A 27,558-nucleotide genomic window follows, 5' to 3' on the forward strand; every position below is an offset into this window, starting at 1 on the left:
TAAAGTTGTATGGTAAATATTTTAAAAACTATATAAGAATATGTGAATAAACACGAAATATTCAAATTCTTCATTGAATTTGTTAATTTATCATGGATCTATGATATAGATCCGCACTGAAGAGTCCTAAGTTTCAAGATGGACGATTGCAACCTTGAGAAGCTTGGAATTAAACCAGGCAAAATTGCACCCGCTTTTCACCAGGACACTTTAGAGTATAGTTCAACAATTCCAAGCAATGTTGCAGAAGTTACTCTAGATCTTTTAACCAGAGACACGGGGGCCTCTTATACAATTTCAGTGAGATATTTTATCGTTTTTGGATGGCCTGTTTGTTTTGTTTATTGTAAAGACACTTAAAGACCTAATCACCAGCAGCAGCTTAATGTGCCCCTATAAATAACTTAAAATAAAGATTGGGCATCCGTTTTACCCATGTCACAGGGTGAGAAAAATGTGCAACCTGGCCGTGTGTCGAACCCGGGACCCTGTCGGCTCTACCGACTGAGCTTCCCGGCTACTTACACATTTTCTCCCCTAAATAGTGAACAGTTCTGAACCATGACATACTCCCCTGCTATACTGAAATTTGCCCTTGAATTTCACAAAGTTACACTGAGCAGTGTTAATTAACCTCTGAGCTATATTCACATGCCCCACTTTATCATGACGATTATGTGACATTAAGAGATTAATACACGGCAGAGTAGGGCCTGAAGGCTTCAGCCTGAGGACATTATTCATTTCAGGGCCGATTATCTCCTGGCCACTTGATAGATCTTGCAGAAGCAGTTTTATTTTTAATTTACTTTGATATTTCTTTCATTGACATTCCTTTCTCTGTATTTCAAGTGTACTATAAAGTATCTTACTCAGAGTTGTTTCCCTTATTTGTATCCAACAGAAGTAAGAAACACGATTTATTTTCTCAGAATGAAATTGTAGCTAGTATTTTATTTCTTTAAATTTCAATAAAGCTGTGTTTGTAGAAATTACGGCTTTACGCTAATGTTCTAATTCTAAAATCAAGCTATTAATGCTTCAATGCTACTTTCACTTTTGCAGCAAGTTGTTTTGATGACGTAAAATGTGACGTCATTGTTTCAGTTTGTGCACATAGTTGTGTTCAGCAGACCGATTATGATAATCAGTTATTGGCCCCCCAGCCGCAAACTCATAATTGGTCATACACATGACATTCATAATCAGTTGAAATCCTAGGCAATTGTGTTACTATATATAGTAACAAGTGTATTAATGACCTTTAAATGACCTTGACTGTAAAGGTCAAATTTGAATTATATTTTGTGCAAGAAAATTTCTAGAAGTTCTTGTTTACTACAATATTCTTCCTCAAATGTGTTTGACTTTCTAAGAAATAAGAAAAGGGAGAGTGTGTCTCCCACTTATGGTAGAGTGTCTCTTGTTACGGAAAATTGTCTCAAGTTATTAAATGTTGACAGTATTTTACAAATTCAATGATCTTACAAATGACTTACTTGTAACACATAACCCTCTTTAACTTTTGCATTTTAATATGATGTCTTTAGATATCAAACTCTTGTTACAAGCATTGTTTTTTTTAAATTTAAGTCATTAAAAATTTTATTTTCAGATTTTTTTTATTTGTTCCCAAATCCCATTTTTTTTTAAAAAAAGGCATTTTTTTTTTTTTTTTTTTTTTTTCCCCCCCCCCGGGGGCCCCGGCGTTCCCCCCCGCAAAGCCGCCCCCCCCGGGGGGGAGACGGGGGCCCCCTTTTCCGGGGCGGGCCCCGGGGGGGGCCCCCACCCCCCCCCTTTGGCCCAACACGCCCGGGGCCGGAAGGGGAAAAAACGGGCCAAATTTTGCGGGGAAAAAAATTTTTTTTGGGGTTTTTTTTTAAAAGGGTTTTTTTTCAAAAAAAAGGGAAAAAAGAAAAAAAAAAGGGGTGTTTAATTAAGGGGGGCCGAAAAAAAGAATTTTAAAAAAGGGGGGGAATTTTTTTAAAAATTTTGAATTCAATGATCTTGAAAATCCCCTTTTAATTTGGATAACTGTAGAAATTATTTTTTTTTTTAATTTAATGGTTGTAGGGGAGTGGAGGATCAAAGAAAGTCCCAGTGAAAGAAGGAGCAGTGACTGATATTAAAATTGATGTGTGTGCTGAAGACGGTAAAACAACCAAAGTGTATATCATCCATGTAAAACGACTTTCTGCAAAAGATGCTACTCTTTCCAGTCTCAAGTTAGATGTTGGAACTGTTGTACCAGAGTTCAGTCCTGAAACCTATGAATATACATGTAAATATGAACTAAATGTTTGATATCATATTTTTATTGATATGACTTATATCACTTATTTATTGATTGCTCAAATAAATATAAACTCAGAGGCACTTATAACTGGACACTAATATTTTTGGTATAAATTGGTTATTTGTGAACAGATTTTGTTCATTTATGGACCATATAAAATTCAACCTATCATACTTACTACTTTAAGTTTATTTACAATTCATTGATAAGAAAATAACAAAACAAATATGCTACTGCAAAATGAAAAATCAAAGAATGGCGGTTAATATCATAACAAAATGAAAAGTCATAATTGAAAAACCTACAAATCTGTAATTAACCATTCTATCTTTGTATTCTCCAATTGGTATAACAATACATCTAGTTTAGATTATTAAATGATAAAAATTCCTCATATACCCCTTTAGACACTTTTAATTTTTAGGTTTGTTAGCCTGCAATGTTAATGCTGTTAAAGTGACACCTACCCCACCAGATGCTAAGAATGTTGTGACTGTAAATGGTGAGAAACCAGGATCTCCAACCACACTGAATGTTGGGAGTACAAATATTATAGTGGAGGTCACTTCAGAAGATGGCTCCAACAAACAAGTATGTTCTCTTTCTTTATTTAGTGAACTTTGCAATGTATATAAATATGTTTGTTCTATTTCCATTTTTATGCACAATTAAGCAAAGTACATGTATAAGTTAAGTTTGTGTAAAAGTTTACATAAAACCCAGAAAATAAAAAAAAACATTTGTGTTGAGCACGTAGTAATGTGTTGAATAATATTTTTGTATGCTATTTAATTCATTGAGATGTAAAACCATTGATACACATGCTCTGTAGTATTATGTTAAAATACCTTGTATTGATTTCTGAAACCTGTTTTACATACTGAAATATACTTGTTATATATATGTTCTTGATACAGATGAAAAATATCATTTTATGCTTAAATTATTAATATTGCTGCAGCTACTTAATGTATTAATCTGCTTTATTTCATTTTTTTTCATAATTCTGTAAAACAGAAGAAATAGAAAAAAAATCTATTTATTAAATTGTTTTGATGGAATCTTTTGCAGTATTCAGGCCAGTTTTTTTTTATATTTTGGTTTACTGATTTTTTCCAAAAAAAGGTAGGGTCGGCGGCGGGAAAAAAAAAGTTTTCATAACTATAAATGTGGTGCAATACATATACATAGTACTTACTAGAGCAATGAAATTAAATACATCGCCGATTGTCTATTCCAAAGATTGTTTAAATACACAAAAAAAAACTTTTGCTCATATTGCCATTGTTTAAAAACACACATGAAATGTTACACACGATGACTTATGACAAGTGGCAAGCGAGCTCTTCAAAAGAACCTGTCATTCTTTGATGTTTACACACTGCTGTGTAATCTGAATCATCAAAGGTGCCGAAAATCAGCTGACTTGCACTCATTTCTTTATAGATCAGATGTTAAAAAAAAAATGTCAAGAAAAGATTACAGAAAGTCATGTTCAATTTTGCCCATTGTGAAAATATTTTTATCTGATAATTAGCGGGTCAATTTTTGACATAAAAATCTATTAAAAGTAAGAGCGGGCATTTTTTTTATTTTGTTTGTTTGAAACCTGTATTCAATCTGCTTTTAAAGACTAATTTTTTTTGTGAAATCTGAAAATACTGATCTTGTCAATTGCAGCAGATTTCTCTCGCTCTGTCCTTGAATGTAATTGCTTACGTAATTTGGCGTGTTTTTTTTTGTTTGGTTGTTTTACATTTTTACGCATTTCGACCTTCAATGCATTGATGAAATATGATCAAAGCCCAATTATAATTCTGTGAGAATGGCTTGACCCCATTTAACAGACATTCTTTCATAATACACCAATAAACACTTTGCCCAACTAGCAGACGACAGGCTATTCTCGAGTAAAGATAACCGGTTGCGTATCTCACTGTATAAATCGTAGGTAAAATATAGTCTGGCATGTGGTAGGTTTAACAGTTAATTAAAATACTTACCACCACATTTCTTTGACAAGTCGTATTATTAGCAGCGTATTTCAAGACAACACAGAATTTTTTTGGGGGCAGATTTTTTTTTTTTCATTTTCCCAAAATACAGAGTCGGCGGGTCTGTAAACCGAAATATCAAAAAATAATGGCCTCATGTTGAATCAATTATCGCATGAACTTAATATTAATATATTACAGAAATACTGCATCTGTGTTACACGCAAGCAACTCCCTCGCCATGTTAGAATTGAGGATACAGCCCTTGCTTTGCAATATGAAGACCCCATTTCTCTTAGCACTTTGTACAGACCAATCACAATTAGGAACAGTGATCCAAAACACACATTTTCTGCACCAATCATAGATGAGTTTACAAAGACATCCAAATTTGATCCAATCAATGATACACCTTTAGAAGCTGATTGGAGAATAGAGGATTTCGAGCTTGATAAAAAATTGAGTGCAACAACTGCATCTGTACCTTTAACATATGGTGGTATGTGGTTTATTTACATTGACTGTCTTAAACTAATCCAATCAAATTATCCTGGTTTATATTTTAAACTATACATTATAACTTGATGGAAAATTTCAATATACATTTGTATGAATGTTAAAATTCATCTGCCTGGCCTGGCTATATAGTAGTGGCAATGGCTTGTCATAATTATTTGCCAGCGAAACTTCACTTATTAGGATATTTTCTATTTAAAATCTAACAAGGTTCTTCAATGTGCATTGTTGTACATAGTTACCTACTGAAAGGCTATACATGTATATATGCATAAAGGAAAGTTACAAGAGCAGAGAATGACACAACAACAAAATGTATACATCATTTAAATTATACAATTGCACTTTGTTTTTATGCAAAGCAATGATATGAATAATAAACATAATTAATGAAATGTAAAGCACTCTACTGAAAACAGGTGTCACTTTAAGAAACTGTGTACATTTGCCTTGCATAACTTTACTTACTTTTTTATACTTTGGGAGTTTTTAATGACACATTTCATATAATATTGTATACGGGTAATATATAGAAGATGTAGAAATGAAAATAATTTGCTTATAAATATGATTACAGGTAAATCTGAGAGTTGCAAGTTTTCTGATCTTGGTGCCCAGATTGCAAAATGTAATGTGACCCCTAAAGTAGAGGTGAGATAACCATACAATTTTAGATATAAAGATTTTTTGTCAGGTTATATTCGGCTAGTATAAATATTTTAAGGATTATATAACCTGTGTTAGTAAGGCTAGGATTACAAAAAAAAAAATTTTTTAGATGGCCATATTTACTGTTTTTATAACACACCGCAATTTATTCCTTTAGTTATGGAAAAATCAAAGTAAATTAATAAAATTACGGCATCCATGTATATATTATATAGTCTGTTTATAGATAAATTATACATAATGACTATCCAATAGAAAACAGTATTATAATCATATTGTATGGAATGATCAAGTTTTGTTAATAACTTTATAAGTTCAGTATTATGCAATATTTCATATTTCAATATGATTATGAATTTGATGTTCTTAAGTAGTGTAGATAGTAATATTTCAATATGTCATAATATCTGACATAATTTAATGCATCTTAATATACTCAACAAAAATAAAAACCTGACACTTTATTTCTTTTAAATATTTTCTAATTTGTGATTTAAATCAAAACATGTGTAGTGAGTATTCATGTACTATTGATACACTATACATGTTTTTTGTTTTAAACGCGTATTGTCAGTAGAATGCAGCTAAGGGTAAAATTTTAGTTTTGCACGTGAACCCCGTGCATGCTGAACGATGTCAGATAGACAGTGATGTAAAGCACTATACATGTGTTCAGTAAAAATTTAGTGTTATTCACACCTAAAGTTGATAGCTTTCACAATGCCACGTTTATCGGAAGCAGAGAGAAATCTCTCACTTTACTCCATGGTCAGGCCTGTATTAGGTGGGCGAATGCGCACCGTCACTGGCGGCGATGTGACTGGAATACTGTCCTGTTTTCAGACGAGTCTCGTTACAATCTCATTCATCCCTACGGCTGTGTAAGAATTTACTGTCGAAAGGGCGAAAGGTTTGCACTTGTCTGTGTTAGACAGCATGATCGTTTAGGTGGTGGAAGCGTCATGGTATGGGGCGGGATAATGGATGGACAAAAGAACCCAGCTTATTGTTATACACAGCAACTTAAACGTCAAGAGATACATCAACGAAGTCTTGAATGTCGAGGCTAATCCGTTTATGCAAAGAAACAGTCCCGTTGTGTTTCAACAACACTAAGCCTGTCTTCACAGTGCGAGGATAACTCGCGCTCGCTTAGCTGCAGCCAACGTCAATACCATGCGATGGCCAACAATGTCTCCAGATATGAATCCTGGAATAGAGCATATCTGGGATGTGCTTGGCAGAAATGTCCAAGGACATCACGCCCCACAGAATATCCTCCATCTGACAAAATGCATTGATAGCGGAATGGAACAATCTTCCAAATAACCTTGTTCAACGTTTCGTCAATTCTATGCGTTGACGTGTTGACGCACTACTTTAGTTTAAACATATTTTATTTCTCAGAATATATATACATGTTATAATTCACAATATACAGATGCAATTCAAATATTCTTAAAAAACAGGATTAGAATGAAAGACAACATGTCTTATGAAATTCTTCTCCTACTTTGAGCCAGAGGTGGCCACAACCGATATTGAATTAAATGAAAAAATCGCATGCATTTTTAAACTGTTAATGAAATGATTTAAACCTATCTGCATGTAGTCGAAACGTAATAGCCACAAAATTGATAAATTGAATTTGACCCTTTCCTTAGAGCTAGCGTAATTTAACAAACTTAACATAATTAATATACAACAAAATGCATATCAATATTGTACATGCATCTCTTTTTCATGCCCAACATTTGTTTTTTACATTTCCGTCATCTATTTCCTGAAAATGATAATAAAAAATACACTGTCAGGATTCTATTTTTGTTGAGTGTACTTATTTGTTAAATTGTTATAGAGGAATATTAGTCAGTAATTTGAAAGCAGCAGTGTCATTTGTCAACTTCTTTAATGACCGAAGGTTTTACTTTAAATTTTGAGTTATGTATGAGTTCTGCCAATGTTGTAATTTTGTGTCCCTTTTAGTGAGTTGCAGACTATATTTGACATCTTATATATGTGGATAATGAACACTTTCAGGACCCTAAAGACAGGTTCAAGGATATAAATGCACCAGTAAACCATAAAGTTGAGGTAAGATACCTGACGTCTGTTTCTTATAAATGACGCTGTTTGATAGCTTACTTGTTTAAATTAAAGGAATAGATAATGTAGATGTAGATGATATTTCCGTTGTTGATGCTGCACAAAATTTGGCAAACTAGTGTTGTAAAGTGCCTTACTTTTAGCTGTATAGATAATGAATACAATTAAACTTTGTCCACTACAATCAGAGTGCCTGTACAAAGTTTTTAGGAAGATCGGTTGTTCAAGTCAACCAAGGTTAAAGTATAATCGTGTATTATATGATCGTTCTTTGCGAAGGTCCTGAAAGTTTACCAGCCTACATCAGGTCGAATGTTCATCACAGCCATAACACTCTTGAATTTTATTTTTTTTAGTAGACAAGCCTTATCACCACCTCTTGTTTGTATCAATTTAATGAGTTTCAATACCTTATAACAACAGCACTAATAGAAATCTTGTGCAAATACTTGGTTAAAAAGATATTAATGAGAGGTTGATTTTTCTCTTCTGTAAAATGTCTGTGTTTCCTTTTATTTAGCAACGTAAATGGGAGAAGAGTTTACAACAAGTTTTTGGAGAGACAAATGCTGATAAACTTGTCACAACTGCCAAAGAAGAATTGAAAAATTATTTTTCTGCACTGCCAAAGCCAAGTAAGATTGTTACCTAAACAACATTATGATAATTCCAACACAAAAAAAGGAATTGCCCCATTCTTAATTTTATAGATAAAAGAATTTATCTGAAATACTTTTGTTCTTTATTGTGTAAAAACAAATATTATTGAAAGTCCTTAAGATAGACCTACAAGTAAGAATGTAACAACCAAAAAAGTGTGAGAATATAAGAAGTTGTCTAGTTTTTATGCCCCCGGGCATATAGTAATTGAACCGTCCGTCTGTCGGTCCATCTGTCCGTATGAGGTTAACCTAGAACGGCAAGTTGGATTTTTCTTAAGTTCTACCTGTACCAATGGCTTCTAAGTTTACACACTTACTAATCAATACAAAGTACTTGATCTGGGCAAGTTTCATAACTCTGGCTTTCATATTTACCAAGTTATTGCCCTTTTCAGCACTTAGAAAATGAATAATGGTTAACCTAAAACGGCAAGTTGGAAATATCTTAAGTTCTATCTATACTAATGGCTTTATAATTAGCACACTTACTTATCAATACAAAGCACATGATATTGCCAAGTTATATAACTGTGTCATCCATATTTCCCAGTTATTTCCCTTTTTTCACTTTGAAAATAGGGCCTTGTCTGGTTAACCTATTTCAGCAAGTTGGATTTATCTTAAATTTCTCCTAATTGCTTAATTTCTTTACTGATATCTTTTATATTTAGTAGGTGGATACCTTTGATGGTTCTCTAATTTTTTTTGGAGTAAGCGGTCTCTAGGGTCAAGGTCAAGGTCACTGGTTTAAAAAATAAATATAAACCTTTTTGCTCATACAGCTTTTATTTTTTAGATGATGTCCTAGTTTAATACAAACACCTCCTTCTTTGGGTGTAGTATGGGGTCATTCGGGTCAAGGTCAATTTTACCAATGTCAAGGTCACCAATGTTAAAAATACATTTTTACATTTTTACAGGTGTATTGACCTTATTCTATAGACAGATGTTATTTATAATTGATAGAAACATAAACTTTGATGGAGTTAGTGGTCAGTTGGGTCAAGGTCACCAGTGCTAAAAATAGATTTTTACACATTTGCTCATACAGCCTTTATTAAGTGACAGATATATTTTATATTTGGTAGGAAGATAACTTGCATGGTATTCATCCTTTTGATTGTGGTTGGGATCAGTGGGTCAAGGTCACTTGTGCTAAAAATAGATTTTTACACTTTTGCCCATACAGCTTTTATTTATTGACAGTTGTATTTCATATTTGGTAGGAAGATAACTTGCATGGTATTCTTCCTTTGGATGGAGTAAGGGGTCAGTTGGGTCAATGTCACAAGTGCTAAAAATAGATTTTTACACTTTTGCACATACAGCCTTTATTTATTAACAGATGTATTTCATATTTGGTAGGAAGATAACTTACATGGTATTCTTCTTTTGGATAGAGTTAGGGGTCAGTTTGGTCAAGGTCACCAGTGCTCAAAATAGATTTTTACACTTTTGCCCATACAGCCTTTATGTAATGACAGATGTATTTCATATTTGGTAGGAAGATAACTTGCATGAAGTTGAATATTTTTCAACTTCACAAGTCAGAGCAATGACTTGGCAACTTATATTTTTCACCATGAGTGAATTACAAAATGCCATGACTTTGTCAAGCTATAAAACTTGTGTTTACAATTTTTTGGAGATTTTTCTGTCCATAAGTGAGTGAATGGGTAAACATTTTTTGAAGTATTGCTACTGACAAGAATCTGAGCCGGGGGCATTTGTGTTGAACAAACACGTTCTTGTTTTTAATTAATTCTAAACATATTGATGGACTGTTTCAATTTCAAAGAAGGTAAAATTTTATACATACTCAACAGAGAGTAGGTAATTAAAAAAGTAGGAGAACAGGATTAAAAAGTTTCAGGAAAGTAACCAAATTTAGGTTTAGCAAGTAAAAAATAAGACTTTTAAGTTGTTTTTTTTTAAATGTATTTTGGCTTTTCCTTGCTTTAACTTACAGGATAAGTATTTTAACTAATTTTTTGATAATTTGCAGATAGTACAAGACAATGGCCTGATGGAGAGTCACCGATGGATTACCTGCAGCAAGCCATTCATTGTTACGCTACTGCAGTAAAACTTAAACCTAAAGATGCCAACTTTCATTTACAGCTAGGAATGTTGCTAGAGGAAAAATACTATATTGAGGATATATTTGGTTTGAAGAAAGAGGTAAAGGCTGATAACTTATTTTGCTTTGTCAACTTATCTTAGTTACTCTTCTGTTTGAAAAAAAAATGGTTTATCTTATATTAAGCGTATATATTATTGTATTATGTATAATCTAGTTGGCAAAAGCCTGGGAACATATGTTAATTTTATGGCTAAGTTAGATATGCAACACTAATATATCTTCAAGTTACTTTGTCATTATATTATGTCTGGCATGACTAAAGTTTCAGTATGTCTTGTCAAACCACTTGTCAGTGAGAGTTTAAAACCCACCAGGGACTTTTGTCTCTTTGATGTGTCTAAGAAAGCTATCTAGCTAGTTTATGGAATGTCAGTGGTTCTACTCAGGTGATTTCTCATACCTGAAATAATGCGTAGAGAGGGCCATCTGATGGTCTTTTTGCACCATGTAAGTTGGTAAGACACCATTGTTATGTTTGTTTCTCTGCACAACTTTAGCTCTCAATGTTATGTAAAGAGTTGACTATAACTTTTAAAGTACAATAATGATTTGTAAAAATTACAGATTTTGGTTTTGGGAAATTATATCTTTTTCAGTGTTGTTTAAATATTGCCACAATATTAGATTTTAAATTTTTTCAGTTATGTATTATACATGCTGAGACTTTAAATAAATGTGAATATTTGAAAAATTTGTAACTCTTTCCTTGTAGAGTCATGATGATGTACCTTCTTTAAATCTGCAAGCATCAGAGAGTTCTAAAGATGATGAATGTAATGCTATATGTAAGCTACATGGGGTAGACCCCACGGCACCCCTCCCCTTGCAGCTTAAAGCTATAGACATGGAGTATCACAGTTTAATCAACTCGGGCAAGTCGTCAGGTGCCGATCATGTTATGGAACTGTATCAATGGAAATCAAAACAAGCATCACAGGTTAATATTTTCTTTACTTATACAACTAGAACCAAAGGTTTCAATATCTATTTTTCTTGCAATTAATTGCTACTGAACTGTGTTTTACATAGATTATTTCTAATTTTATAATCCAGTTGTCTTCCCTCAGGTTGAAATTGATTATGACTTAAGCCAAGTAGCTTATAATCTGTCTTAAATTATACTTGAATTTTTTCCATCACTTGCCCCTCACATAAGATTTACTTTACACAGTGGTGGAGTGGTTGAGTGATGGAAAGCAGTAACTTTGAATCATATACCCCTTAATTTGATTTGGATTATAATCTATTAATTGACATTGAATTTGTATGGACAAGTAGTTAGATCTTAATCAACCAGTAAAGCTTGAAAATCACCATAGGAATTTTACTGTGTCTGTGAACATTGAAATATAATTATATTCTTCTTTTATTTGTTTGAGGTTATTCTTGGAAAGGAGTGACAAGGTCCTGTCACGTATTGTTTATTGATTATAGTAATTTATAAATAAAACCAACATACTGGGTTTGCGAACAGCATGGATCCAGACCAGCCTGCGCATCCGCACAGTCTGATCAGGATCCATGCTGTTCACTTACCAACTCTATTACAAGTAGAGAAACTGACAGCGAACAGCATGGATCCTGATCAGACTGCGCGGATGCGCAGGCTGGTCTGGATCCATGCTGGTCGCAAACGCACTATGTTGGTTTTGTCGTGACGCTGCTCAAATCATTTATTCTATCATTACATTAGGAAGGTGCAGCTGCCCAGAAAGCAACTGATGAGGAATCGCCCCTCGGTCAAGCTTACCTTAAATACATGGATGCTCTAGCTTGTGATGAGGCTAAGGCTTTATTTAATTTCCATGTCGGTCGTATGTTGGTGGTGCAGGGTAACTATGACGATGCTGTAAAAAGGTTGGAAACAAGTTTAAACTGGAATTCTAACCATCAACTTTCAAGGTTTGTACATATATAAAGGTTTTTACTTTGTCTGTGATATATTGTAAGGGTCTTACACCGGCTTCCAGTACAGACTGGAATTTCTAGTTCAAGGGTAACTGTTCATGGCAGTGACAAGGCTCTGCTGTGTTTTCGCTAAATAGTTACTCGATACAGGTTTTTCTTGAACCAGTGTAATCAGCTAATCCTGTCTGATATGCAAGAATATATAGTGTTGCTTGTACAATTGAATAAACAATAACATGAAGCTCACTCAGAATAAATGATGGCCTGATGACCAAATGATATTCATACATATATAAAGATAATATATGTCACAGTATGCTTACTCTTTCTCTGTCAAATTGATTTGTATATTTCTAAAGATGGGCGTTTATAATGGGCTATTTCAATGGTTCAATGGGTTGTATGGGGCACAGTGTAATAGGTTGGCAATGCTATAGAAATTCATTTAAGTCATGCATATAGCCATTTTTAAGGAAAATTTCCATTTTCATGTCATGTGTATGATTGTTTTGTTAGATTGAAATGAAACTGAGACTTTATAATCTAAATGATAAAGAAATGATGCTCATAAAATACTTGTACTGTCATTATGTAGTGTCATAATATTTTAATGTCATTATGTCACAAAAGGTGGTTCTTTTCTGTATGAGCTGTTTGCCTGACACTGCTCAATTTTGTGGGCTAAGCACCACTGTTAGTAAAAAAAATATGGAAAAAAGGTAATCCCTGAAAACAACAAAAATTATAAGAAAATTACCAACACGGTTTGATTGAGTCTGTTCATGAGAGATAATATGCAACATCTCTCATACCCCCTAGCACAGGCTTAAGCAGTATTCAAATTTCATCAATAACATGCTAGAATCAATGATCCCGAAGGACCAGAAAAACAACACTGCAGTGAAGTACAGGGCAACTGTTTTTAGCTGCTACATGGCACACAACACTAAATTAATTTCCTTTCATATTCTGTGATACTTGACAAAGAAACTGTAATCAAATAATTTATATCATATGAAGTGATATACCAATCCGAAATAAATATGCTTGTTAATAATATTGCTTATATAATAATTTTTTGCAGGTTTTATTTAGGACTAGCTCTTGCCTTGAAGAAGGATGGACCAGGGGCTAGAGTTAAGGAGGGTGTCCTGTATCTTCTAGAAGCATTTGAAACATTAATGACAGAAAGGACAAAGCAGGCCATGAGTCATGAACCTGAAAGGTAAACTTACCTCAAAATTTGCCAAATTCAAAATATGATGTTTAACAAGTCTGCGGTTATGCATGTGACAAGACAATGAGCATTGGATTGAATGCTTGTATTATTTAACAGCATATACATGAGTAGCAGTTTCAGTTTGAGTATGCAGAATGTTAGAACATCACTTTTATGTCTTAAATAACCAAGCATAAAAACAGTGAAGTTTGATTTAGTAGATAATAAAATTTGCATACCTATAGATGCCATTTACAGATATGCAGTTGTAATGTAAACATTTTTATTTTTTTTGAGAAATATGACCTAAGGTCACTTATATTTCATAAATTTGGTTCTTAAATATATACTTTGCTCAAATTTGATATTCAAAAATATTGATAATTGCTACAGTCTCTATGTAAGCATAAAATGAACATGTTTTGACTTAATACAAAGTAGATATATTATGTTTATAATTCTACAAACTATAGGTGGTCACAATATAAATACATAGTGTCATTAAAAAAACTGACAGTTTTTTTAAGAAAAGACCAACTTTACTTGACCTGTAAAGGGGAATGCAGATTCCCATACATAGTTCATTGATTCTTTTTTTCAAGTTAGACAAATTAAGTAAGAATTTCATATAGATTTCAGCAAATTTCTGTGATTAAATGCTTTCACTAAATGATGAGCATAGTATATCTTTAAAGAGCCGTTTTACATACTGTATTTATTTTGTTAAATTGTGTGATTTCTGTGTTACAGTTATATTGTCCCGATATTGCGAGCAGAAAACCTGATGCAGCCAACTAATGTTCATCTGATGAGAGGGTTTATTCAACTTGGTCGGTTATTAAAACAAAATACAGATATCAAGGAAGCAATGTCACCTGAAGATTTATATCATAAGTTTGTACTATATTAAACAAATCTGTAGATATTCTTTTATATAATCATTGTATAATACAGTTAAAGAGACTCCACTGAGGTTTTTTGACATGACGGGACTGGAAATGATTTTCCAAGATTGATGTAGGTCTAGACCAATAATTTGTGTTCAAAATTTCAAATAATTTTCTCACTCCGATTTTACAGAATAATTATTCAAATTGTAAAAAATGATCAAAAATTGAAGTGTTGCAACCCTTTTCACTCAAATTTTGCAAAAAGAATGGCAGAAAATACTATTTTTGTTGTTTTATGAGTATATTTATTATCTTTTGCCTATCTTTTTTACATGCCCCAGCTGATCTATGTAGGAAATTCAAATTTTATATTTTTAGCCTTTTAACCTCAGTGGAGTTCCTTTAAGATTCTAAAGATTTGTTTCTTATCATAAAGTTGTGCACATTTACTTGTTGCTTATTAATCATTAAATGAAACAGTAATGAAAAATTTAGTAACAGATGTATGCCTCCAGAATAGAGCCTGGCCAGCCGGCACGTCCATGTAGTTTGACATCACACTGGTATTTGGATATTTCAATCCCATTTAACAAGCACTGGACAATTTCAAGTTTAGAAGCTGAACTAATTATTGATATAGCACCCTAGCTTACGGAATGTTGATGGTTTTACTGAGATCTTCCTCCACCAGTTAAGCTGGAAAGCCACCATATTACCCATAAAGTATTGGTGCACCTTTAACCCAACCCAAAAACAATTCTATAGCAGCAATTGAGAGATGTCTTCAATTTTTCTGTTGATTGAGAAAGACATATTTCAATAAATTTGTCAAAATTATTCTGTTCCACAAATCGTTTACAATGTTCATTTTGTCATTATGTGGAGAAAAAATGAATGGGCTGTCAGATGTTGAAATAAGGCACAAAAGCTCTCTTAAGTTGTTTTGATAATTGATATCAATTGTTTTGACATTGTTATGAAATGTTTTAAATAAAGAATTACATTTGTTTTACAGTGCAGCATTACTAGCTACACAGATGTTGCCATTTATTGCACGAGGTGACATGTACAGGCAATTAGAATGGGTCATTCTTGATGCACATGCTAATCTTTTAGAGATCTTGTCAGCCAATCAATCAGCCAATGCCAAGCTGATTGTTCAGAGATGTGAGAGATTATCAGCTCTTATTACACATTCAATCATACCACAAAATGATCAACTACTGGCATTACAAGAAAAGGTAAATCTTAAATGAAGCTTTTTGAAAGTGATTTTAATAGCCTTTTCAAGGCATAAAATAAAATTTAATTTGTTTCCCCTTCCCTACCTACCCACGAATTTGCCCCTACCCAAAAGATTTTTTTCAGGTTCTTAGGGGATGAAAGTATTTTTTTCATTCAGAGTACAATAGGTACAATCTAATCTGATATTTTAGACAGCTAGCATAGTTAATGAATTGTTGCATATGTCAGTTGCGAATATGGTAATGCATGTACATATACTATTGCACTTAATAAATTAATTTTAATAACTCATTATACATATATGCAGATTATTTATAATGCACATATAAAAAAAAAAAAAAATTTCCTACCTACCTACCCAACCCTTATTTAAATGGGTCGGGAAGGGGAAACAAACATAATTTTATTTTTGGCCCAATAGTGTAGGAATATTAACATTTTATATTATGTTGCATTTGCTTGGTAAGATTTTTATATAAAAGAATGCATTCAGTTGAAAATAAGTTTTAAGTCTTATAGAATCTGAAAAAGATCTAATTAATTTGAACAAGACCAATTCATTACTTTGATATATATATTTTCAAATTGATTCTTCTGACCATAAATAATGCACTGAATATTGAGATGATTTGCCTGTCTTCATATTTAGAAATTTGTCCATTGTAAAAGGTTTTTCATTTAAAAAAAACTTCACTTTATCAGCCTACAATTTTATGTTTTGTCAGATTACACAGATGTGCTAGGTAGTTGGATATCATGTTTATTGTATTTAGTAAAGTCATGATAACTTCTAGCATTTTATGGTAACATCCTTTGCATGTAACTTTCTTAAATTTAACCTTTACCATTCTAAAATTCTTGAGTGAACTTGTCCATCTTTCAAGCTAGACAAAACTATTAATCATTTTAAAATGAAATTTTGTAATTTTGACTGACTGATTAGTAAACAGTGCAAACCATGATCAGACAGCATGGAGACTGATCTTGGTCTGCACTGGTTGCATTGGTAGATTTAATCGCCGCTAGCAGGAGTATTGCTTTTGTTTATATTTTAGCAACTAGTGAAGCAGATGAATAAAGCATTATTATATGTTATCTAAATTTTTGTTTATTCAAAAAGTACTTACTTTGATTTCTTTACACAGACCTGTCAGCAACTGATACAGATTACCCCATGTTCTAGTCATGCACTTTACCTGCTGGGTTCCTCACAGTTTGCTCGTTTTGAGAACACGCCCCCAGGTGATGAAGGTGCCAAGCTTCTTAGTGATGTAAAATCATCATTCCAAACATCTATTAACCTAGAGGGAAAACAAGCATCAGGGGATGTTCCAGACACAATTAAAAGTAAGACCAGAAAAGTCTGATAGGGTTTCTCTTTGTTTTACAACACATGCAAATTAATTCCACAAGTACATTGTAATTTTTAGCTGGATTTATCAAAGAATAAGGTAACTATTGTACTTGTTGTACTTAGTGTCACGTAGGATAAGTTTTTGTGTGCAAGTTGGTAGCTCAAAAGCTAATGAAGGGCAGGGGTTGAAACTTCACATGCTTGTTCTCTTTGATTATCTCACATGATGGGCAAAGGTCCCATAACTTTGAGTTACCTCTACACAGAGATATGCCCCTTTTCTGTATTGTCAAGCATTGAGAGTAGTCAAGCTCGATGTCTTATGGACAGCCCTTGTTATAAAATTCTTAGTTTTATCAGTTTATAATGTTTTAAAAAATACAGATGTTTATTTAAATATAAACAGTCTGTCGGAGTCCTAAACAGCTGTAATCCTAAGTTAGTTCATTGCCAGAACTTTTTAATTTACACAGGTTTTTGTTGTTGTTTTTGTAAAAATACCAGCTATTTATGAAGCCTGTTTGTCAAAATATGATTTGTTTTATCATAGATCAGCAATGGTGGCAGGAGAAAGTTCGGATGGAAGAAGAGAAGAAGAAAGCTGAGGAGGCCAAAAATGCTCCTGCTAAGGCACCAGCAGGTAAAGCTGGAGCTCCTGCGGCCAGAGGAGGTGCAGCTGCAGCTAGAGGTGCCCCAGCTGCCCGGGGGAGAGGTGCTCCTGCACCTGCAGCAAGAGGTTAGTTTTTTTTTAAGATTATGTGACGGGGGGCTGCCTAGGGGCTGGGGCTGGCTGCTGCTACAGTTGGTGCTGGGGTTGCGGCGGTCCTTTCTGCACGTCACAACTTCTCCACTGATAACAGCAACACTGTACAGGAACCTAGACCTCCGGTAGAGCTATGCGGTACCGGTTGTTTAAGCTGTGGGGAATTAGCCGAGGTCTAAGCTGAGTCCCGATACAGAATATAAAGTGTCCACCCCAAGCAGTCGGTCACATAGTTTACTATCAGTATGTAGAGTGTGATAGCAGATAACTTTGATGAAATGAAGATGAACTCAAATATTCCTAATTACTTATTCAATTTATTGAGTTTCTTTATTTCACAGTTTAATAATATTATATTCCATACAAAGTTTCTTAAAGTTCACTTTCATTAAAATATATTAAGTCCACAATGTTTCTTATCAAAAGGGTTTCCAAGATACTTTTAACACACTTTTACATTAATTCTGATTCCTAGTCTGTTCCTAACAATTCTTAAAAATTCCAATTCTTTATTCTTCAAAGTTCCAATTCTTAATATTTAATTCTCAATTCTTAATTCTAATTCTTAATACCTAAATCTGTCTTAACTTATTTTTGTCTCCCTATATATAATATTCTCAGGTATTATTAATTTAAATAATTAATTGGTTAACCAATGAAAATTGAAAAATATTGACCAATGAAAAATAATAAAAAAAACATTAACCAATGAAAAATAGAAAAGTATTACATGATGCTTAATCTGGATAAAAATTATCTTATGAAAAAGGGTATAAAACATATCCTGTATGTTACATAATTTCCTAATAGCATTAATTGCTAAAAGCTACAAAGTATTATAAATAAATAGCACCTAAACCAAAAGGTGTTGATAAGAGTAAAAGATTTCTAAAAGTAAAATAATCTTCTTAAGTGTCAAAAAGACTGACATACAATGTAAGTGATATTTAAGTATTAAGATAAGCTTTACTAAAAATATGCCGTATAGCTTTTTACACCTAAACAGTAAGTTAATTAACAATATGATTATATGATTTCAAAACATTACATTAAATCTGAAAATAAAGCATTTATCATAAAACATTATCATAGATTACATACACACTCACATTCATACATGAAAATATTATCATTATTTGCATTTTCTTTTTGTAATTTTATAATTTCATTACTTTTACTTATTTTATTTACATAAAAAAACAGGGGTCTAATATGCCCTTGGTTGCGGCTGCCCTTTCTGCACGTCACAACTTCTCCACTGATAACAGCAACACTGTACAGGAACCTAGACCTCCGGTAGAGCTATGCGGTACCGGTTGTTTAAGCTGTGGGGAATTAGCCGAGGTCTAAGCTGAGTCCCGATACAGAATATAAAGTGTCCACCCCAAGCAGTCGGTCACATAGTTTACTCTACTATCAGTATGTAGAGTGTGATAGCAGATAACTTTGATGAAATGAAGATGAACTCAAATGTTCCTAATAACTTATTCAATTTATTGATTTTCTTTATTTCACAGTTTAATAATATTAAATTCCATACAAAGTTTCTAAAAGCTCACTTTCATTAAAATAAATTAAGTCTACAATGCCTCTTATCAAAATGTTTCCAAGATAGTCTTTTAACACACTTTTACATTAATTCTGATTCCTAGTCTGTTCCTAACAATTCTTAAAAATTCCAATTCTTTATTCTTCAAAGTTCCAATTCTTAATATTTAATTCTTAAAAGTTCTAATTCTCAATTCCATCACCCTAAAGATTCTTAATTCCTAATACTAAATTCTGTCTTAACTTATTTTTGTCTCCCTATATATATTATTCTCAGGTATTATTAATTTTAATAATTAATTGATTAACCTATGCAAATTGAAAAATATTGACCAATTAAAAATAATAAAAACATTAACCAATGAAAAATAGAAAAGTATTACATGATGCTTAATCTGGATAAAAATTATCTTATGAAAAAAGGTAAAAAACATATCCTGTATGTTACATAATTTCCTTATAGCATTAATTGCTAAAAGCTACAAAGTATTATAAATGAATAGCACCTAAACCAAAAGGTGTAGATAAGAGTAAAAGATTTCTAAAAGTAAAAAGACTGACATAAGTGATATTTAAGTATTAAGATAAACTTTACTAAAAATATGCCGTATGGCTTTTTACACCTAAACAGTAAGTTAATTAACAATATGATTATGATTTCAAAACATTACATTAAATCTGAAAATAAAGCATTTATCATTAAACAATATCATAGATTACATACACACTCACATTCATACATGAAAATATTATCATTATTTGCATTTTCTTTTTGTCATTTTATAATTTCATTACTTTTACTTATTTTATTTACATAAAAAAACAGGGGTCAAATATGCCCTTGGTGGCAATTATCCTAATGATGTATCTATATGTATGGTACTTTGATTTCTGTTTAGGGTGTGTTTATATTAAAACTACTTTGTGGACATGTTTTTTTTTTGCATGTACCAAAATCCTCCAATGAAGCAAAGATGTTTCTTATTTTTATATATAAATGTATATTATTTTTTTTTTTATAAAAAGGAATTCCTGCTTGAAGGCAATGCATTTTTAAAGCATAGATGAATGGATACTTGAATTTTAAATCTATCATTTTTCAGGGGCCCCAGCAGCAAGAGGCGCAAAGGCAGCGCCAGCAGCACGAGGAGCACCGGCTAAGGTAAACATTTAGAAATTAAAGATGTTGATTGGCGTTGACAAACTTTGCAAAGTTTCACTAAGTTATCGAGAGCTAGATGTTCTCTTCTATCAATACAACTGGTGTTTGATTCTTTTTTCTTTTGCATAGTACATTTACACTGCCACCCTGTTATGACGTGCCCCAGTATAGGGCTTACCTCAGTAAAACGCTAAATAGGCCTTGGATCCCCCAAAAAAGTTGTATTTTTTCACTGATCATAATTTTTTATTCATGTTTATTGATAACACACCATTTCTGCTATAATGCTTGTTCAATGTGTCAGTCAACAATAGTAAACAATTGTAATTAGGACACTCATAAGCTGATAAGGTGTGTTTTGACCTGTTGATCAGTCAGGTTTAAAACTTGTTTTATATTTCACACTGGTATTTAACATTTTACCTATAAAGTAGCAGTCAATGTTATGTCTGTTTGGTGACAGGTGAGCTTTTATGATCGCTTTTCGTCCGGCGTCCGGCCGTCAGTCTGTAAACTTTTACTTTAAATTCCTTATAAACCACTAAGCCAATTTCATCACCTTTAAAATTTGTTCAAAGAATTTAATTCCATGCAGAACTCTGGTTGCCATGACAACAGAAATAAAAAACTTTAAATATCTTCTTTTAAAAAAGCATAAGAGCTAGGGCTAAGATATTTGGCATGAAACATCTTCTAGTGAGTGTCTACCAAGTTTGTTCAAATAAAAGCCCTAGGGTCAAAATTGGCCCCGCCCCAGGGGGGCATTGATTTTCCTTATATGCATATAGTAAAAACTTAAAAAATCTTCTTTTAAAGAACCCAAAGAGCTAGAGCTAAGATATTTAGCACGAAACATGTTCTAATGAGTGTCTATCAAGTCTTTTCAAATAAAAGCCCGGGGGTCAAAATTGGCCCCGCCCCGGGGGGTCATTGATTTTCCCCATATGCATATTGTAAAAACTTAAAAATCTTCTTTTAAAGAACTCAAAGACAATAGCTAAGATATTGAGCATCAAACATGTTCTAATAGGTGTCTACTAAGTTTGTTCAAATAAAAGCCCTGGGGTCAAAATTGGTCCCGCCCCGGGGGTCATTGATTTCCCCATATGCATATTGTAAAAATTTAAAAAATCTTCTTTTAAAGAACTCAAAGACTATCGCTAAGATATTGAGCATCAAACATGTTCTAATAGGTGTCTACCAAGTTTGTTCAAATAAAAGCCCTGGGGTCAAAATTGGTCCCGCCCAAGGGGGTCATTGATTTTTCCTATATGCATATAGTAAAAACTTAAAAAATATTCTTTTAAAGAACCAAAAGAGTTAGAGCTAAGATATTTAGCATGAAACATGTTCTAATAAGTGTTTACCAAGTTTGTTCAAATAAAGCCCTGGGGTCAAAATTGGCCCCGCCCCGGGGTCATTGATTTTCCCAATATGCACATAGTAAAAACTTAAAAAATCTTCTTTTAAAGAGCTCAAAGAGCTATGTCTTAGATATTTAGCATCAAACATATTCTAATAGGTGTCTACCAAGTTTGTACAAATAAAAGCCCTGGGGTCAAAATTGGCCCCGCCCCGGGGGTCATTGATTTTTGTTACATGTGTATATAGCAAAAACTTAAAAAATATTCTTTGAAAAAACCCAAATAGCTAGAGTTAAGATATTAAGCATGAAACATCTTTTAGTGAGTGTCTACAAAGTTTGTTCAAATAAAAGACCTGGGGTCAAAATTGGGTCATTGATTTTCTTTATATGTGTATAGCAAAAAACTTAAAATCTTCTTTGAAAAAACCCAAATAGCTAGAGTTTAGATATTAAGCATGAAACATCTTCTAGTAAGTGTCTACAAAGTTTGTTCAAATAAAAGCGCTGGGGTAAAAACTGGCCCCGCCCCGGGGGGGTCATTCATTTTCCCTATATGCATATAGTAAAAACTTAAAAAATCTTCTTTTAAAGAACCCAAAGAGCTAAAGCTAAGATATTTAGCACGAAACATGTTCTAATGAGTGTCTACAAAGTTTGTTCAAATAAAAGCCCTGGGGTAAAAACTGGCCCCGCCCCAGGGGTGTCTTTGTTTTTAACTTTATGTGTATAGTAAATCTTTAAAAAAAAAATCTTTTTATAAAAAGCCCAATGAGCAAGAGCTTAGATGTTTAGCATGATACATCTTCTTATGGGTGTCTACCAAGTTTGTGCAAATAAAAGCCCTTGGGTTAAATTGACCCTGCAACGTTGGGGGGGGGGGCCTATATACAGGTGAGCGACCTCAGGGCCATCGTGGCCCTCTTGTTCATGTTTTACCAGTTTATTTTATAATAAAAAACTTTTATGACATGGTCTCTAACATCTAGCTGGATTGAAACAAATCTTCACAACTGTAATATTAAATGTTGGTCATATTTTAACATAGCTTTACTTTCTTGTGTCAGGCTCCAGCAGCAAGAGGGGCACCAGCCGCTAGAGGAGCAGCAGCCAAGCCAGGAGCCAAAGCACCTGCACCAGCAGAACGTAAGAATATTTTTATTAAAATGTTAAGTATCAATTATCTGATTTGAGATTTTTTGTCTTTAATTCTGTTTTTGCTTTAAACCTACTTACATTTAAAATTTTTAAAAGCAACATTGCTGAAATTAAGCTTAATAATCGTGTTTTAAAATTTATTTATTTGCATTTTGCTTTTTTTCCCTATGAACTATATAGTGTTTTTTGTCATCACAAGGTAGTTATCTTCTATGACTCGTATAAAGTATAGAAATATACACAGTAGGTTATATTATATGGGGAACAGATTGATTCTTTGATGTGTATGTAGGTTTCCAAATACTGAAACTAAATACTGAAATTAAATACTGAAACTAAATTTATTGAAGCATTTTTTATTTTTTTTTAAAAAACAATGAACATAATAGTTGTCAATTGAAATTAAATCATATTGTTCAAACTTTTACAAATATCCTAGATATTAGAAGTATGATACCTTAAAAACTTGTTGAAAAACTTTAAAATAATAACAATATTTGTTTTGATATTTATTGCAGCCCCAAAACAGGAAACCCCGCCTCCAGTAGAGGAGACGCCTAAACCAGCAGCATCTGCAGGCCCCGCCCCAATCAACAGAAAGTCATACCATCCCCGTCTTGGATTGGCTAGAGCATACAGGGCTGCTGGTGAGATCCCAGATTCCCAGAAATATTACAATGAGGTCATCACAATGTCACCTGAGGTAAATCCAGCCAGGTCATCTTTTTTTTAATGGGAAGAATATTTTTATATTGTAGATAGTGGTTGGTCATTCATCTCCTTCATAAAATGTAAAATCACATTAGACACACTGTGAGGCATATATACTATTTATTATTGCCTGTGTTGAGGTACAAGATCCATGGTGTTTACTTGGTTGTGTTGCCTTTACCATGACATTGTCCTTCACCATTTCATTTCTTTTTCTCAGTACCGCATACACCAAAATAAATCTGTAAAAAAGGATGATCCCTCAGGAACAGTAAACACGACAAAATTACATGAAATCTGCAGACTCAGTTTGATTGTGTACATGAGGAATAATGAAAAAAGTACAACATACCTCACAGCCTCTAGCATCGCCTTTAGCGGTTCTCAATAATCCCAAAGGACCAGAAAAATATAACATGTATATTATTGTGTGTTATTTTGAAAAGTGTTGTATTTTTTTTATGGGGAGCAGAGTGGGGGTTAAAATTAAGTGAAATATGCTGTAATACTTATAATATTACAGAAACACAGAACGTAATTATGCACACTATCCCTTCAGTTTGTTTAGAATGCAGTGTCATTTAGGTATCTCCTTATAATTTAAATATTGTAGTGTTATTACACCATGTTCACAATTTACTTAATGCGATTTGAAGGTAACATTTTCATCCAACTACATTTCAACTTTAGAGTGGATTATACTAAAGTCTGAAAAGAAATCATGATCTCAGTGCAATATGAAACATATTTTGTGATGCAACTTGATAAATTGATGATTAATTATTAAATTGCTTTTAGTAACTTAATGCAATATGTCATTGGCTTTTGAGACAGTTCTTTGATAGTCCAGTTTCAAAACTCACAAATGTACATTATTCATGAATTTAATAAACAACATCTTAATACAATAATCATCAATAATAAGTGAAAGTCTCTTGAATGTATTGGAGTCAGTAATTTACACTTACTGAAATTTAAAAGGACTAGATATTGATATTACACACTGTTTTTAATCTGTATTTTTTATCACATGTTCACATTTTCCCATGATGGTGAGAAGGAGCATGTATATGTTTGTTTTCATGTAAGATCATCTAACAAAGTACCTTATGCAGTTCCTATTTTTATAACAGGTTCATGATGCATATATTGAGTTAGCAGAAATGTTGTTGAAAACAGATCCTCTGTCAGCTGTTGATGTGTATTGTAAATTCCCTGTGTCAGAAAAACCATCATTTGATGATGCCTACATATTTGGTGATATTGTTAGACTACTGATAAAAGCAGAAAAGTTTGATGACCCAAGACTGTGTCCTAACATGATTACATATGGCAAAATTCTTGGTTTAGGTAATTTTGCTACTAGTATTCCATTTTAGTTTTGATCTTTATAATATATAGGGGCCGAGAGGTTAAGGTCATTTACTTCAAATTACTTGGGTTTGAATCCCACTAAGGACTTTGGTTTCATTCACAAAGAAGCTTTCCAGTTAGCTTACAAAAGGTCGGTGGTTCTACTTGGGTGCTGGCTTGTACTTGAAATAATGCACCAGTAAAACTGAAAAGTCTCAGTATAACCTAAACAGTGTCGGTTAAAAAAGTCATAAGTAGGGTCAATGAAATTTCTATTTGGGTCTATGTGTCTACTAACTATTGGGAACGTGTGGATTTAGAATACTGTCACTTTTCTCATTGGGATTGAGAAAACAACTCCTTTAAGAATGAATGTCAAAATTCACTTCTTAATGTCAACATTTGATTTTTACTAGAGTGGCTGTTGGTAAAGTCTGTTAAGAAAATAATATCAATTTGCCATTCGACAAAACTATCACTATTTCTAGTAACAAGAACTGTTCTGTAAAATCATTTTATCCACAAATGTATATATAAATGATTGCATATCAATTTTTCTAATTGAATTCACAAAATTATTTACATAATTATGATAAATCTATGATCCATTTAGAATAGATAAAAAAATTTTTTCCCTTATTGTCCTGCTGATAGGTTAATATGCATTTTTAAGTTTTAATCTTTTTTTTTTGTATTATAGGAGCATTGGAGAAGTATGTGAAGATACTAGAAGAGAAATATAAAAATGAGACATTAAGGAAAGTTTATGCTGGTGTCAATGGCAGAGATGTTGATGACCCTGATATGCAGGCATTCTTCAAGTTTAAATGCTGGATATAGTTGAAACCATAGATAGAGACAATCTTCTTTCAGATTAGAAAGTTCTTCTTTGACAAATATATAAAGCATTTAATAGTCATTGAATTGAAGAAGGAAAAGCAATGCCAAAGACCAATGTTTGTTTAACCAGAGACTGATAATTTGACTGTTGGTTGTATAAAAGAGTTCCATCATTTATAACACATTCACATCACCCTTTCTTGCTTTCTAACTGGAATACATAAAACCTTCACTTTACCTGACTATAACATTTGTCTTCTGCTTCTGGAATTCTCCCTTTTGATTGGGCTACTTTTCAAATATTACTAACAAGAGTTCACCAAAACTTGATAGTAAAGATATCTACCAAAAATAACCAATATTAACTGTATGTTCCTTTCATTGTTTTCCCACCAACTTAAGACTCTTCAGTGCCTCCTCATTCGTGTCAGCTGCCATTGGGTCGAGACTAAAATTATCGTAATTCCCAGCATTGGTGAAAAGTGATTTAGCTTTGTATTTATGTAATCAACTTTGAAGTTTGCATGTAGATGGGTATAAAAAAAAAGTAATCGTATGGGTACAAATGTTTACAAATTAATTTCTGTGTTAACAAAAGGGTAAATCTCATTACATGAAACAATTATATATAAGTACCTATTCCCAATACATAAATCATTATAGTTTTGCATGATGTAAAGATCATGTTAAGGTATTTTTTAATGTATACATGTTTTCCTTGGTAATAAACTGAAATAACTTATTATTGAAGGCAGCATAGCCATTGACTGTGATAGTATGTTTTTCTGTGATATATATCAAATACTTGATGATGATTTTGTCATAGTATATCTATTATGTTATAAAGTATTTCCAGGAAATCTAATCAACTTGATTACTATGCTGAATATTTGTTTCAAGACAATAAAGATTGAAATGGTCATTGTTGGTTTTTCCCTATTTTAGAAATTACTATGTTGTGATGTTGGTGCATGTATAGGAAATTTGACCAATGTTTAAATTGTGCCACAATCTAGCAATTTCAGGATGACCAGTGTAAATCATTACATTTTTTTGTCTGTATTGATATTTATACATATGTATTTAACAGTTATTTATGTATTCATGTCTCGAAAAGTATTCAAGATAGCAACTTGAAGTTCCATAGGTGGGTAGATCTTGTTACTGAAGAGTGCAATGCAGAAATGATAATTCGTTTTCATAATGTTGGAGCTATTGCCATTTGTTATTTTCCATGCTAAACATTTGTACAGAACATAATGCAAAAAGGTTTTTGAATTATTAACTTGTAATTTTCCAGGTGAACTGAGGAGCAGTGCAATAACCATATGTAAAATAACTTCATGTATCAAGTTATTGCCCTTTGGTTATATTAATAAGAAATTTCATTGAAGGATTAATTACAGAAAGAACACAGTTTATAAGAATGACAACACCCAACATCATAATTTGCACTTATTGCTTTTTAGCTCACCTGAGTACAATGTCCTCAAGGAGATCTTTTGTGATGGCCTGTCGTCCGTGCGTCCGTCCGTGCGTCAACAATTTCTTTAAACAACTTCTCCTCCTAAAGCACTTTGCCAAATTTGTTGAAACTTTGCAGGGATGTTCCTTGCAATGCATGAAGCTCTTCCAAGGTTGTTCAATGAATTAGATTT

The 27,558-nt window shown here is 32.8% G+C and overlaps 1 protein-coding gene across 1 annotated transcript; it reads left to right on the forward strand.

Annotated features, from left to right (window-relative positions):
• The first annotated feature begins 117 nt into the window (after positions 1–117).
• Positions 118–26,820, forward strand: LOC132754045 (uncharacterized). The gene is made up of 20 exons (XM_060744631.1): positions 118–300; positions 2,074–2,281; positions 2,721–2,887; positions 4,492–4,789; positions 5,384–5,457; positions 7,516–7,569; positions 8,102–8,216; positions 10,249–10,424; positions 11,099–11,323; positions 12,080–12,288; positions 13,379–13,519; positions 14,264–14,407; positions 15,419–15,644; positions 16,794–16,995; positions 17,553–17,738; positions 20,417–20,475; positions 22,906–22,984; positions 23,515–23,699; positions 24,841–25,057; positions 25,761–26,820. The coding sequence occupies exons 1-20, from the start codon at positions 139–141 to the stop codon at positions 25,898–25,900; spliced, it is 3,267 nt and encodes a 1,088-aa protein (XP_060600614.1). The 5' UTR covers positions 118–138; the 3' UTR covers positions 25,901–26,820.
• Positions 26,821–27,558: the final 738 nt, after the last annotated feature.

The sequence above is a fragment of the Ruditapes philippinarum genome, unplaced genomic scaffold (genome assembly GCF_026571515.1).
Source record: "Ruditapes philippinarum isolate M1 unplaced genomic scaffold, ASM2657151v2 ctg161_1_1_1_1, whole genome shotgun sequence".
Classification (NCBI taxonomy): domain Eukaryota; kingdom Metazoa; phylum Mollusca; class Bivalvia; order Venerida; family Veneridae; genus Ruditapes; species Ruditapes philippinarum.

Excerpts from the sequence above, each read along its gene's own strand:
- LOC132754045 (XM_060744631.1), top strand. The coding sequence starts at position 139 with ATGGACGATTGCAACCTTGAGAAGCTTGGAATTAAACCAGGCAAAATT. Across the intron at positions 2,888-4,491 it reads AAGATGGCTCCAACAAACAA|AAATACTGCATCTGTGTTAC; the intron begins GTATGTTCTCTT and ends AATATATTACAG. Across the intron at positions 4,790-5,383 it reads TGTACCTTTAACATATGGTG|GTAAATCTGAGAGTTGCAAG; the intron begins GTATGTGGTTTA and ends ATATGATTACAG.